The sequence below is a fragment of the Mobula birostris genome, chromosome 4 (assembly GCF_030028105.1).
Source record: "Mobula birostris isolate sMobBir1 chromosome 4, sMobBir1.hap1, whole genome shotgun sequence".
NCBI lineage: Eukaryota > Metazoa > Chordata > Chondrichthyes > Myliobatiformes > Myliobatidae > Mobula > Mobula birostris.
In genome coordinates, this window is record NC_092373.1 from 11673835 (window position 1) to 11688270 (window position 14436).

The 14436-nt window shown below is 42.8% G+C and overlaps 1 protein-coding gene across 1 annotated transcript in view; it reads left to right on the forward strand.

The window, feature by feature from the left end:
• LOC140196989 (extracellular calcium-sensing receptor-like) overlaps window positions 1-14436 on the forward strand; it is a 56611-nt gene that overhangs the window by 25251 nt on the left and 16924 nt on the right. The window contains exons 3-5 of the mRNA XM_072256922.1: window positions 6496-6787; window positions 10350-10726; window positions 10802-11186. Of these exons, the coding sequence (XP_072113023.1) occupies window positions 6496-6787; window positions 10350-10726; window positions 10802-11186 (1054 nt within the window). The remainder of the gene's footprint in view (window positions 1-6495; window positions 6788-10349; window positions 10727-10801; window positions 11187-14436) is intronic.

Here is a 14436-nt window from a genome sequence, read left to right on the forward strand (position 1 = left end):
CTCTGTGGAGTGAAGAAGGATGAGAGGTGACTTGAAAAAGTTGTATGAGATGATAATTATTAATCTCTTATCTTTTAACCAGCATCCTTTTCCCAGGGTGGAAATCACTAATATGAGAGGGCATAACCCTAAGTTGATTGGAGGAAAATATAGAGGTGATGTCAAAGGTAGTTTTGTTCACAGAGTGAGTGGTGGGTGTGTTGAATGTGCTGTCAGGAGTGGTTTAAGTGCAGAGAAGAGACATAGGAGACATTTAAGAGACTCTTAGTCACGCGGATGAAAAAACGGGTTATGAGGGAGGGAAGCGTTAGATTGATCTTGGATTAGGGTAAAAGGTTGGCACAATATTGTGGGTTGAAGGGCCTGTATTGTGCTGTAATGTTCTATATTCTAGAAACTATTTGATCAAATAATGTGAATAAATATTTCTAGGTGGCATTAAAATCATTCACCTATTAAGTTAATAGGAAGTACAACAGAATTCTCTGTGTCTGCTAAAAGTAACCACTTAATAACAATGGTAAATTGGTAAATTAGACTGGTAAACTGGTTTATTTTTGCCACATGTACCAAGGGTCAGTGAACAACTTGGTTTTGCATACCATCTACACAGTGTGTTGAGGTAGTACAGGGGAAAACAATAACCAATGTAGAATAAAGTGTTACAGATGCAGAGGAAGTGCAATGCAGACAGGCATTAAGGTGCAAGGTTACGAAGAGGTAGATTCTGAGGTTAAGAGCCCACCTGATGAAGAGGCTAGAACAAGAGTTTTTGCATATAAGTGAAATTTGGGAAATTAAATTCTCTGAAGCAAGCGAGCAGGAAAGCTGGACCAATGTGGATAATGTCAGAAATTAGTGACAGGGAAGAGCTGGGAGCCTGGAAAATGCTGTAAATGTTCAGCACATCAGATAACATCCATGGAGAGGGGAAACAATTGTTTCAGTGTGATATCCTTTCATGAGAAATGAAAATGGTCAGCGATAAAGAAATTTAAGGAGATAAAGGAAATATGAATGGGAGGAAAGAGCAATGGAGCAGCTCTGTGAGAAGACTACATGGGGACAAGTGATGGCAGTACAAGGCAATAGGTCTATATAACGTAAGTGTGGACGAACCAGAAAGCTGATAAAAAGTTCACAATTTGAAATGAACTCAATGCTGAGGCTTGGGCATTTAATTTTGGGAGAAAGATGTATTATTACCTGAGATAACTGACCACCATTGACTACATCTACAAAGAGCACTGACATAACAAAACAGCATCGGTCACCAAGGACCTCCACTGTCCAAGCCATGATCTCTTGTTGCTGCTGTCATCAGGCAGGAGGTACAGGAGCCTTTGGTCCCACACCACCAGGTTCAGGAACAGTTACTACCCTTCAACCATCAGGCTCCTGAATCAGTGTGGATAATTTCACTCACCACAACACTGAATTGACTCCACAACTAATTGAATTGAATTGACTTTATTACTTACATCCTTCATATACACGAGGAGTAAAAATCTTTCCATTATGTCTCCGTCTAAATGTGCAATGTGCAATTTATAATAAATAGTATGTTCAACAGGACAGTCAAGATTACATAGAAATACAATTGTATCAGCATGAATTAATCAGTCTGATGGCCTGGTGGAAAAACTGTCCCGGAGCCTGATGGTCCTGGCTTTTATGCTGCGGTACCGTTTTGGAGGATCGATCAGTGGCTCTCGCAGTGTGAAAAGGATGTGACCGGGGGGAGGGGGGCAGTTATTCGTGTGTCCGACCCTCGCCTGGGTTGATAATTCCACCACAGAAGATTGATCCCCTTTGTTGTGGTCACAGTCAGTGACTTCTAAAGGATTTCAGGGAACAACGGGAAGATCGATGGTGTCAGCTCACCTGAAGTCTCAAACCTCTCTCTCTCTCCATCCCTACTCAACTCAATACCACACACTGAACTGAACTTTACTTATCATCGTAAGACTATTTACCCCTAGACTTGAAGAAGCTTGGTTTTCATATATTTCCACACTTATACGTATCTAATCATTGCTAACCTGTTTTATATATCTGATTTTATATTACTGTATTGTGTAGTTACTAATAAATACCATTAGTTAATAGCAATACTGGACTCCAAAGTGTTTTCCATCTCTGCTGGTTCTTGAATCCGTCACGGGGTATGTGACAAAATTGGGGCCTGCATCCGAGATATGAATAAATTGGTTGGGGGGGGGGGATTGTTTGAATTGATTGGGGAAAATCCCTTTTGATTTGGTTGTGCGGAAAAACAGCAGAAATGGACGTTAGTGCTGAGAGGTTTCTGTTGGAACCAACCCCTGAAGCACTGGATGATGCTACGAGGAATGTGCTGTTGGCAATCGCTCAAAAGTTAAGACTAAAGGTGTCCACTAGAATGGGGAAAGCTCAGATGCAGACGGTAATAGCTCAGCATTATATAGCTAAGGGAACGTTTGATGAGGAGGCGTTCGAGTTATTCGCTGAAGGTAAGGTACTTACTGAGGCTGAGGTTCAGTTGCAATTGCAATTAAAACAGCTCGAGGCTGATGAAGCAGAAAAGCAGAGGATCCATGAGGCTATAGAGGCAGACAAATGGAGAGAGTTTGAGAGAGAGATGGTGCGGCAAGGAGTTCCAGTGCCAAGCTGTAGCAGGGAGCCAGTTGTACTGTTTAATGTTAGCCGCAAAATTAAGTTGGTACCTCCATTTGGGGAAACAGAAGTCGATAGGTATTTCTTACATTATGAAAAAGTGGCCATAAATTGAACTGACCGAGAGATCAGTGGGCTGTTCTGTTACAAAGTGTGAATAAGGGGAAGGCCCAACGAGTGTATTCAGCGTTGTCTGTTGCCAGACGCAAATGATTATGATGTAGTGAAAGGTGCTGTACTTAAAGTTTACGAGTTGGTTCTGGAGGCATTCAGGCAAAGGTTCCGAAATTTGAGGAAGCCTTGGGACCACACGTATTTAGAGTTTGCCTGTGAGATGCAGATGTCCTTTGATCGCTGGTGTACCTCGAAAGGGGCAAGTGAGGATATTGACAACCTGAAAGAGTTGATATTGATTGAACAGTTTAAAGGTTGCATCCCTGATGGTATAAGGACATACTTAGATGCAAGACTGGACTCCAAATTGTTTTCCATTTCTGCTGGTTCTTTAACCCGTCATGGGGTACGCGACAACAGAAATGGATAGTTGTTGTTTTGGGTTGAGACCCTTTACTTGCACTGAAAAACAGTGGTATCATTCAGTCCAGATGAAGGGTCCCAATTTGGAACATCAACTGTCTATTTCCCTCCACAGATGCTGCCTGACCTGCTGTGTTCCCCCAGATATTTTGTGCATTGTTTCAGATTCCAGCATCTGCAGTCACTTGTGTCTCTGAAGTTTTATCATCTATTTCCACGTTAAATCAATTATAGTGCACTATTGTAGAACTTAATTTGATAATATTGAGAAAATGTGTCAGGAATACGTTGCACATGAGGGACCAATGAGACTGCCCTTTGAAAGAGTTGACTCGGACTCTATGATCCAGTTGGCCAATCTGTAGTCCTTGATGACACTGTACTGCTCATGGACTGTTCGTCCCACTCCCCTCAGGGAACAGACTACACAGCATCCACAACAGCATCACTAGACTCCAAAACAGTTACTGCCCCCAAGCCATCAGGCCGATCAACACCTCCCCCACTAACCAACCCCACTGCCCCCCAGCTTTATGCACATCATTACTCCTGTCATTTTGTGCTTATACTCCACACCTCATACATGCACTGATACTGTCACTGTCCTACTGTGTTTTCATATGCCCTGCTGCTACCTGGTATAACAGTTCTTTTTGCCAGGTCACTTTTTTCGGTTTATCATTTCCCGTCAGAGACACCTTATGAACAGATACACCTGCACCTAGCATCACTTTATGTACATACAATCACTCTGTATATATGAACTTATGTACGTACGGCCACACACAAGCAGTTTCTTGTTTTATAGGATTTCTTTTATATTTATAATTATTGTGTTCTTTATACTTATTGTGTATATTTATGCTGCATCGGATCGGAGTTACAGTTATTTTGTTCTCCTTTACTCTGAAGTAGTGTTGAATGACAGTAACCAATCTTGAATGTTGAATCTTGAAAAGACTCTTGTACGATGAGATGGACTCTTGACCTCACAATCTACAATGTCCTGGCTTTTCACTTTATTGTCTGCCTGCACTGCACTTTCTCTGTAAATGTAACACTTTATTCTACAGCTTGTTATGGTATTTCCCTTTTACTACTGTACCTCAACGCTCTTTTGTAATGAAATTATCTGTATAGGTGGCAAAGATCATCAAGCATTTTGTATGTTGGTGCGTGGACAAGTGGTTAAGGCATCGGTCTAGTGATCTGAAGGTCGCTAGTTCGAGCCTCAGCTGAGGCAGCGTGTTGTGTCCTTGAGCAAGGCACCTAACCACACATTGCTCTGCTATGACACCGGTGCCAAGCTGTTTGGGTCCTAATGCCTTTCCCTTGGACAACATCGGTGGCATGGAGAGGGGAGACTTGCAGCATGGGCAACTGCTGGTCTTCCATACAATCTTGCCCAGGCCTGCACTCTGGAAACCTTCCAAGGTGCAAACCCATGCTCTTACAAGACTAACGAATGCCTAAAAAAAAGTTTGAGTGAGCTAGAGCTTTTCTCTTTGAAGTGTAGGAGGATGCAATGCGACATGATAGAGGTGTACAAGATGAGAACGAGGCATAGATCAAATGGCTATCACAGGTGTAGTGTTGAGACTTTGAAACACTGGTGAGGTCTCACTTCGAGTATTTTGAGCAGCTTTAGGCCCCTTACCTTAGGAAGGATGTTCTGAAACTGGAGGGGGTTCGAAGGAGGTTCACAAAAATGATTCCAGGATTGAATAGCTTGCCATATGAAGAGCATTTGATGGCTCTGGGCCTGTATTCACTGGAATCAGAAGAATAAGGGGTGACCTCATTGAAACCTATCAAATGCTGAAAGGCCTTGATAGAGTGAATGTGCAGAAGCTGCTTCCTGTGGTGGGAGAGACTAAGACCAGAGGGCACAGCCTCAGAATAGAGGCTGACGAGGAGTTCCTTTAGCCAGAGATTGGTGAATCTGTGGAATTCTTTTCCACAGGCAGCTGTGGAGGCCAAGTCTTCATGTACATTTAAGGCAAAGATTGATAGATTCTTGATTGGACAGAGCATGAATGGATACAGGAAGAAGGCAGCAGATTGGAAAATTGGAAAATTGGATCAGCCATGATGAAATCGCAGAACAGACTAGATGGGCCAAGTGTTCCTATATCTTGTGGTCTTATGGATAACCAGTGAGTTTTATCTAATGCAGAAATGGCTAATACAAGAGGACATAATTTTAAGGTGGATGTCAAATTTTAAGGTGATTGGCAGAAAGTGTAGGGTGGATGTCAGTGTTGTTCTACGCGGGTGCGCAGGGTGTGCAACTTTAATGCTCCCATGCACGTAACCTTTGTTGCCATGCAGCTGGAATTTTCTTTAACCCAACGTTAACATAAAATGCTCCAATTTTCTGATATAAACCTTTCAAACAAAATCAACATTTACACTTGTTAACATAAAGTGCTGTGCAATTTTCAGGCCATGTAAAAACTTGCTGCTCAGAGCAATAGTTGGTCTGTGCAACTGTTAAAAAAATTAAAGGTAATGTTGGATGTCAGAGGTAAGTTTTTTTTTAAGTAGTGTGATGAATGTGTGGAATGGGCTGCAGGTAGTGGTGGTAAAGGCAGTTACATTTGGGACATTTAAAAAAACTCTTAGATAGGTATATAGATGGTAGGAAAATAGAGGGTTATATAGGGCAGAAGAGTTAGATTAATCTTAGAGCCGGTTAAATGGTTGGCACAATATTGTGGGCCAAAGGGCTTATCCTGTGCTATAATGTTCAATGTTCTATGTAAAACAAGCTTTTCACTATACGCTGTTAATAAACTGTATCGATTTATTCAAAGTGCTCAAATCTTCCGACATAAAGCTGCCAAGCCAAATCATCATCTACTCAACAGACACAAAATGCTGGAGGAACTCGGCAGGTCAGGCAGCATCTATGGCAGAGAGTCAATGTTGCGGGCCGAGATACTTCATCAGGACTGGAGAAAAAAAGATGAGAAGTTGGAGTAAGAAGGTGGGGGGGGGCAGGGGATGAAGAAATACAAGGTAGTAGGTGATAGATGAAACTGGGAGGGGGAGCGGTGAAGTAAAGAGCTGGGAAAAATGATTGGTGAAAGAGATGAAGGGCTGGAGAAGGGGGAATCTGACAGGAGAGGACAGAAAGCCATGGAAGAAAGGGAAGTTGGGGGAGCACCGGAGGGAGGTGATGGGCAGGTAAAGTGAGAGAGGAAAATGGGAATGGGGAATGGTGAAGGAGCAGGGGGCATTACTGTAAGTTGAAGAACATCAATTTCTTTTGCTTGTGATTGTTTAACTTCTACTCTTTAGTTTCAATTCAAGGTCATTTCGCTGGTTACAGACAATGCTCTTCACATTACAAGAAATAAATGAAGACTCATCGCTCCTGCCAAACATTACACTGGGCTACAATATTTACGACACATGCACCACTCCCGTGCACTCTATGAGGGCAGTATTAATGTTAGCTAGTGGACCAAATGAAGACGTCTCCAATTACAACTGCAAGGGGACCTCATCCATCCCTGTGATTGTTGGTGACTCCGGGTCCACCCAGTCACTGGTGGTGGCAAACATAATGTCACCTTTCAAAGTCCCAATGGTAAGATTTGTGTGGGGTGTGGGGTGTGTGTGTGTGTGTGTGTGTGTGTGTGTGTGTGTGTGTGTGTGTGTGTGTGTGTGTGTGAGAAGTTTTGTACACGGGCAATCTTAGAACGAATAAAAGAATTTGGACAGGATGTTGTAAAGCAACTACTTTTAATGTGTAGTCACATATACTTTATACTTTATTGTCGCCAAACAATTGGTACTAGAAAGTACAATCATCACAGCGATATTTTGATTCTGCGCTTCCCACTCCCTGGATTACAAATATTAAATATTAAAAATAGTTAAAATTAGTAAATATTAAAAATTTAAATTATAAATCATAAATAGAAAATAGAAAAATGGGAAGTAAGGTAGTGCAAAAAAACCGAGAGACAGGTCCGGATATTTGGAGGGTACGGCCCAGATCCGGGTCAGGATCCGTTCAGCAGATTCTGGTAAATGCAACTGATTCTAGTAAATGAAATTGGTGGGTTGGTTTGTTCTTGTCTCATACTGAGCTACAGTAAAAATCTTGTCTTGCACATTGTTCACAGAGATTATTTCATCATAACAGTGTGTTACAAAGCTAGTTACAGAGAAAGTGCAGTGCAGGAAGACAAGAAGGCCATGACAAAATAGATTGTGAGATCAAGAGTCCAACTTATCACACTGGGGGATAATCCAATATTCTTAAATAACAGGGTCAAAGCTGGCCATGTGCCTGATGATACGTGTTTTCGTGTTTCCCTATCATCTACCCAATGGGAGAGAGTCAAGAGAGAAAGCTCAGGGTGTGTTGGCTACTTTACTAAGGTGGTGTGCTTCGAAGGTTGGCTGGTTCCGGTGATGTGCTGAACTGTGTCCACAGCCCTCTTGCTGTCACAGGCAGAGCAGTTGCCATACCAAGCTGTGATGCATCTACAAACTTTGTAGATAGGACGCTTTCTATTGTGCATCAATAAAAACTGGTGAGGATCAAAGGAGACACCAAACTTCTTTAGCCTTCTGAGGAAGGAGATGAGCTAGTGAGCAATTACTTTTAATGTGCACTCATTATTGTTGGGCAAATGTGGAACTTATTCAGGTGAACAACTTTGGTGGATTGGATTATTATTGTCACATGTATCAAGGTACTGTCTTTAAAAGATAATACCCTGATACATGTGACAAAAGAAAGTCATCATGAAAATGCTTAAAGATATTAATATCGACGGAAAAGATCTAAGAATAATCAGGAATCTCTACTGACAACGAGGTGCAGCCAGACGGATAGACAACGAGATTGGTGAATATCAGCCAATAAAGCGAGGAGTCAGACCGGGTTGTGTTCTATCACCAGACCTGTTCTCCCTGTACAGTGAAAACAACATGAGAACCATACAAGACCTACCTGGAATAAGTATAGGAGGATACAATATCAACAACCTCTGCTACGCGGATGATACTGTACTGATAGCAAACAGTGAAGTAAATTTACAGAAACTAGTATCTACCGTCAACACAGAGAGCGAAAGACTTGGCCTAACCTTAAACAAAAAGAAAACTGAAGTAATGGTAATATCAAAGAAACCTGATATCCCAAGCTGTAGGATCATAATGGGAAATGAAATCCTGAAACAAGTTCACAACTTCAAGTACCTTGGATCATGGTAACATCCGGTGGCAAATGTGAAACAGACATAAAAGCAAGAATAGCAATGGCAAGAACAGAATTTACAGAAATGAGAGACACCCTAACGAACAAGAAATAGCAATTGACATCCGCCTTAGAACTCTCAGCTGCTACATTCTTCCTGTATTGATGTATGGCTGCGAGTCATGGACCATCACAAATGCAATGGAGAAAAGAATCAACATAGCAGAGATGTGGCTCCTCAGAAGAATGCGATGCATATCATATATGGACAGGATAACCAACGAAGAAGTTCTACAGAGAATGAAAACAAAACGTACATTACTTAAAAAAATCAGAAAACAGCAATCAAAATTCTTTGGACACATCATACAAAGCAAGACATTAGAACATTTAGTTACAACTGGAAAGCCGGAAGGAAAAAGAAGCAGAGGCAGACTGGGAATGAAAATGATCGATGGAATAACATCATGGTTAGAAACAGGGGAGGCAACAACTACAATTCAGAAGGTCAGGGACCGTGATGGATGGAGAGACATGATTGCCCATTTCAAACGGCAAGGCACCTGAATGAATGAAGGTACAGTGAGTGAAAAACTTCTCAAAAACCAAGGGGTATAGATTTAGGCTGAAAGGGGAAAGATTTAAAAGAGACCTGAGAGGCCACGTTTTTACGCAAGTGCAGTAACTATTTGGAATGAGCTGCTAGAGGAAGTGGTTGAGTCAGATACAATAGCATCATTTAAGACGTGCGTAGATAGGTACCTGAGCAGGGCTTGGAGGGATATGAGACAAACATAGGATGTTGGCTCTAGCTGGGTGGGCACTGTTGTCAGCATGGACTGGTTCGGCCAGAATAAGGATGATACACACTGCGGGCACTGCAGGCTAATGGTGGAGTGAATGCCTGTTTCGGGTGGTACATGGGTGGTCGATCAAGTAGCCCTGCTTTGTTTGGATGCTGGAGGAAGTCAGCACCTACAAAGGGAGGTGGCTCAAGAAGGTGGCATCCATCATAAGGACCCTTATCATTCAGGATCTGCCTTCTCCTCATTATGACCATTGAGGAGGAGGTACAGGACCCGGAAGACACACACTCAATGTGTTAGGAACAGTTTCTTCCCTTCCACCATCAGATTTCTGAATGGTTCATGAAAACTACCTCAATATTCTTTTTCTGAACTCTGTAACTTATAAAAAATTTTTTTGTCTTGCAACAAAAACTAAGTTTTACAACATACGTTCAGAGGTAGTAAACCTGATTCTGACACCGGTGGAGGGAAAGAAATTGACAAAATTTTGGGTCAAAACTCCATCCATCTCATTTCACCAGTACAGTGATTTTATATTAAATATTCAATATTTCAACACCATATTAAAGTGGCATATCTGCTTTAATTGTGCTATAATACATAGAGCACTACTGCACAGCAGGCCCTTCGGCCCCTCTAGTCCATGCAGGACTATTGATCTGCCTAGTCCCAATGACCTGCACCAAGACTATAGCTCTCTATACCCCTCCTATCCATGTACCTGTGCAAGGTTTTCTTAAATGCTTAAATTTAATCTGCATCCACCACTTCCTCTGGCAACTTGTTCCTCACCCTCACCACTTCTGAGTGACAAAGTTCCCCTTCAGGTTTCCCTTAAACATTTTACCTTTCACCCTTAACCTATGACCTCTATTTCTCATCTCACCCAACATCAGTGGGAAGACCCAGCTTGTATTTACCCTGTCTGTGCCCCTCAAAATTTTGTATACCTTTAATAAACCACCTCTCATTTTCCTACGCTCTAGGGGATGAAGTCTCAACCTGATCAAACTTTCCCTATAACTCAGGTCCTCAAATCCTGATATCATCCTTCTAAATTTTCTCTGTGTTCTTTCAATCTTCTTGATACATGAAGAGGTACCTGACGTTTTGACATGTGTTTCCACCAGGTTAGCTACTTCTCATCCTGCACCTGCCTCGGCGACAAGCACGAGTTCCCGGCCTTTTTCCGCACGATACCAAGTGACACTTACCAGGCCCAAGGTGTGGCCCAGCTGGTGCACCGGTTTGGCTGGACATGGGTGGGTTCGGTGGCCGGCGACGATGACTACGGCCGCAATGGCATTCAAGCGTTCAGTGATGAAGTCAGAAGGCTGGGGGTGTGCATCGCCTTTGCTGAGATAATTCCAAAAATGTACACCAGGCAAAAGATCCTTCAAATTGCAGAGACGATTAAAGCATCGACCGCCAGGGTCATCGTCATGTTTGCCATTGAGGGAGACGCGTATCCTTTAACCCAAGAAATCGTGAGACAAAATATCACTGGAAAGCAATGGATAGCGAGTGAGGCCTGGGTCACCTCTGCTTTGATAGCAGCCAGAGAGAATCTCGCCTCTCTGTCCGGGACAATAGGGTTTGCAATTCACAGAGGTGAGATTCCGGGCCTGAGGAATTTTCTGCTTGAGGCCCATCCATTCAAAACTCCAAACAATATTTTTGTGAATGAGTTGTGGGAAACAATATTCAGGTGTTCACTTAACAGCTCAGTTAAGCGCAAGGGGCAGGGGGAAGAAAAGTCATCTCTAAAGAAATGCACGGGGCTGGAAGAATTAAACAGCACCTACAATATATATTCTGATGTATCAGAATTAAGGATTTCATACAATGTGTATAAGGCAGTGTATGCAATTGCTCACGCCCTTCACAAATTTCGGATAAACAGAAATAATGGAGGCCTGTTTGACAATCGGACCTACGCAGACATCTTCAATCTTCAACCATGGCAGGTAAGACATTAGAGGGGCTTAAAAAATAATTTTGAAGTGTGCTCACAGTACTTGGTCCATGTTGACAAAGGGCAGAGAGAATGACGAGACAAAGGAACAAGTCAGGTTGGAAATCGGAAGGCCAGAAGGCTTGTTGATCTTCAAGCTGTTACTACCTCCAGCATACTGTGTCACCCCAGAGAAACCCCTCTAATAACAGTATGGTGTTAAAGTAGACTTTATTGCCCAATGCACAAGAACATAGCATCACAGGAACATAGCATCATGTAAGCGGCATTCACAAGAAAGATGTAAATTATACACAAATTTTATGAGAAAGGACACAATTTGAACAAGGAAGTCCATTTTAATGCAACGTGGTCATATTGCAAAACTGTTACGATTATGGTTTGGCTAGTTGCTTCAAGAACCAAGTGGTTGAAGGGAAGTAGATGTTCTGGAATGTAATCATGTGGTAATTTTTTTTATCTCCTGCCCGATGGTAACTGAGAATATGACATGGCCTAGATGGTGTGGATCTTTGAAGAAAGGTGTCGCCTTCTTGAGGCTGAGTTCTCTACACATTGCAGCTTCTTATTTGAAAAGGGTGATGAATGCAGGACTGAAGGTGTTATATTTCAATGCATGGAGGATACGGAATAAGGCAGGTGATCCTGTTGTGCAGTTTGAGATTGGCAGATATGAAGTTGTAGGCATCACTGAGTTGTGGATAAAAGAAGGTTATAGCTGGGAGCTTCGTATCCAAGGATACACCTTGTATCGAAAGGACAGGCAGATGAGCAGAGGGGGTGGGGTCACTTTGTTGGTAAAAAATGAAATCAAATCCTCAGAAAAAGATGACATAGGATTGGGAGATGTAGAACCCTTGTGGGTAGAGTTAAGCATCTGCAAGGGTAAAAAGACCCTGATGGAAGTCATATATAGTCCCTGAACAGTAGCCAGGATGCAGCATATAAATTTCATAAGGAAATAGAAAACGATTTAATAGGGACAATGTTATGATAGCCTTAGGGGATTTCAATATTCAGGTAGATGGGAAAATCAGGCTGGTGCCACATCTCTAGAGAGGGAATTTGTAGAATAAGAATATAAGACCATAAGACATAGGAGCAGAATTAGGCTTTTCAGCCCATCGAGTCTGATCTGCCATTCCATTATGGCTGATCCCGGATCCACTTAAGCCCATACTCCTGTCATCTCGCCGTATCCTTACATGTACCCACAGACTTGGCCTCCACTGCAGTATGTGGCAGAGCATTCCACAGATTCACTACTCCCTTTTGCTGAGAATATTTCTCCTTACCTCTTACAAACAAGAGAAAATCTGCAGATGCTGGAAATCTGAGCAACACACACAAAATGCTGGAGGAACTCAGCAGGCCAGGCAGCGTCTGGGAAAAGAGTACAGTCGGCATTTTGGGTTGAAACTCTTCGACAGGACTGGTGAAAAAAGCTGAGGAATAGATTTAAAAGCTGGAGGGAGGGGAGAGACAAACACAAGGTGATAGGTGAAACCTTAAGGGAGAGGGGATGAAGTTACGAGCTGGAAAGTAAATTGGTAAAAGAGACAGAAGGCCATAGAAGAAAGAAATGGTGGGGGGGGGGAGGAAAACCAGAGGGATTCAATAGGCGGGCAAGGAGATAAATTAAGAGAGGGAAAAGGCGATGGGAAATGGTGAAGGAGAGGGGGTGGTGGGGGCATTACTCGAAGTTGAAGAAATCAATCTTCATGCCATCAGTTTGGAGGCTATCCAAGTGGAATATAAGGTGTTTTTCCTCCAGCTAAAGCATGGCCTCACTATGATAGTGGAGGAGGCCATGGACAGACATATTGGAATGGGAATGGGAATATAGAACATAGAAGATAGAATAGTACAGCACAGTACAGGCCCTTTGGCCCACAATGTTGTGCCGACCCTCAAACCCTGCCTCCCATATAACCCCCCAATTTAAATTCCACCATATACCTGTCTAGTAGTCTCTTAAATTTCACTAGTGTATCTGCCTCCACCACTGACTCAGGCAGTGCGTTCCAGGCATCAACCACTCTCTGAGTAAAAAACCTTCCTCTACTATCCCCCTTCAACTTCCCACCCCTTACCTTAAAGCCATGTCCTCTTGTATTGAGCAGTGGTGCCCTGGAGAAGAGGCACTGGCTATCCACTCTATCTATCCCTCTTAATATCTTGTATACCTCTATCGTGTCTCCCCTCATCCTCCTTCTCTCCAAAGAGTAAAGCCTTAGCTCCCTTAATCTCTGATCATAATGCATACTCTCTAAACCAGGCAGCATCCTGGTAAATCTCCTCTGTACCCTTTCCATTGCTTCCACATCCTTCCTATAGTGAGGCGACGAGAATTGGACACGATACTCCAAGTACGGCCTAACCAGAGTTTTATAGAGCTGCATCATTACCTCGCGACTCTTAATCTCTATCCCTTGATTTACGAAGGCTAACACCCATAGTCATAGTCATAGTCATACTTTATTGATCCCGGGGGAAATTGATTATAAGCTTTCTTAACTATGCTGTCTACCTGTGAGGCAACTTTCAGGGATCTGTGGACATGTACCCCCAGATCCCTCTGCTCCTCCACACCACCAAGTATCCTGCCATTTACTTTGTACTCTGCCTTGGAGTTTGTCCTTCCAAAGTGTACCACCTCACACTCCTCTGGGTTGAACGCCATCTGCCACTTCTCAGCCCACTTCTGCATCCTATTAATATCTCTCTGCAATCTTCGACAATCCTCTACACTGTTCACTACACCATCAACCTTTGTGTCATCTGAAAACTTGCCAACCCACCCTTCTACCCCCACATCCAGGTCATTAATAAAAATCACGAAAAGTAGAGGTCCCAGAACCGATCCTTGTGGGACACCACTAGTCACAATCCTCCAATTTGAATGTACTCCCTCCACCACGACCGTCTGCTTTCTGAAAGCAAGCCAATTCTGAATCCACCTGGCCAAACTTCCCTGGATCCCATGCCTTCTGACTTTCTGAATAAGCCTACCGTGTGGAACCTTGTCAAATGCCTTACTAAAATCCATGTAGATCACATCCACTGCACTACCCTCATCTATATGCCTGGTCACCTCCTCAAAGAACTCTATCAGGCTTGTTAGACACAATCTGCCCTTCACAAAGCCATGCTGACTGTTCCTGATCAGACCATGATTCTCTAAATGCCCATAGATCCTATTTCTAAGAATGTTTTCCAACAGCTTTCCCACCACAGACGTA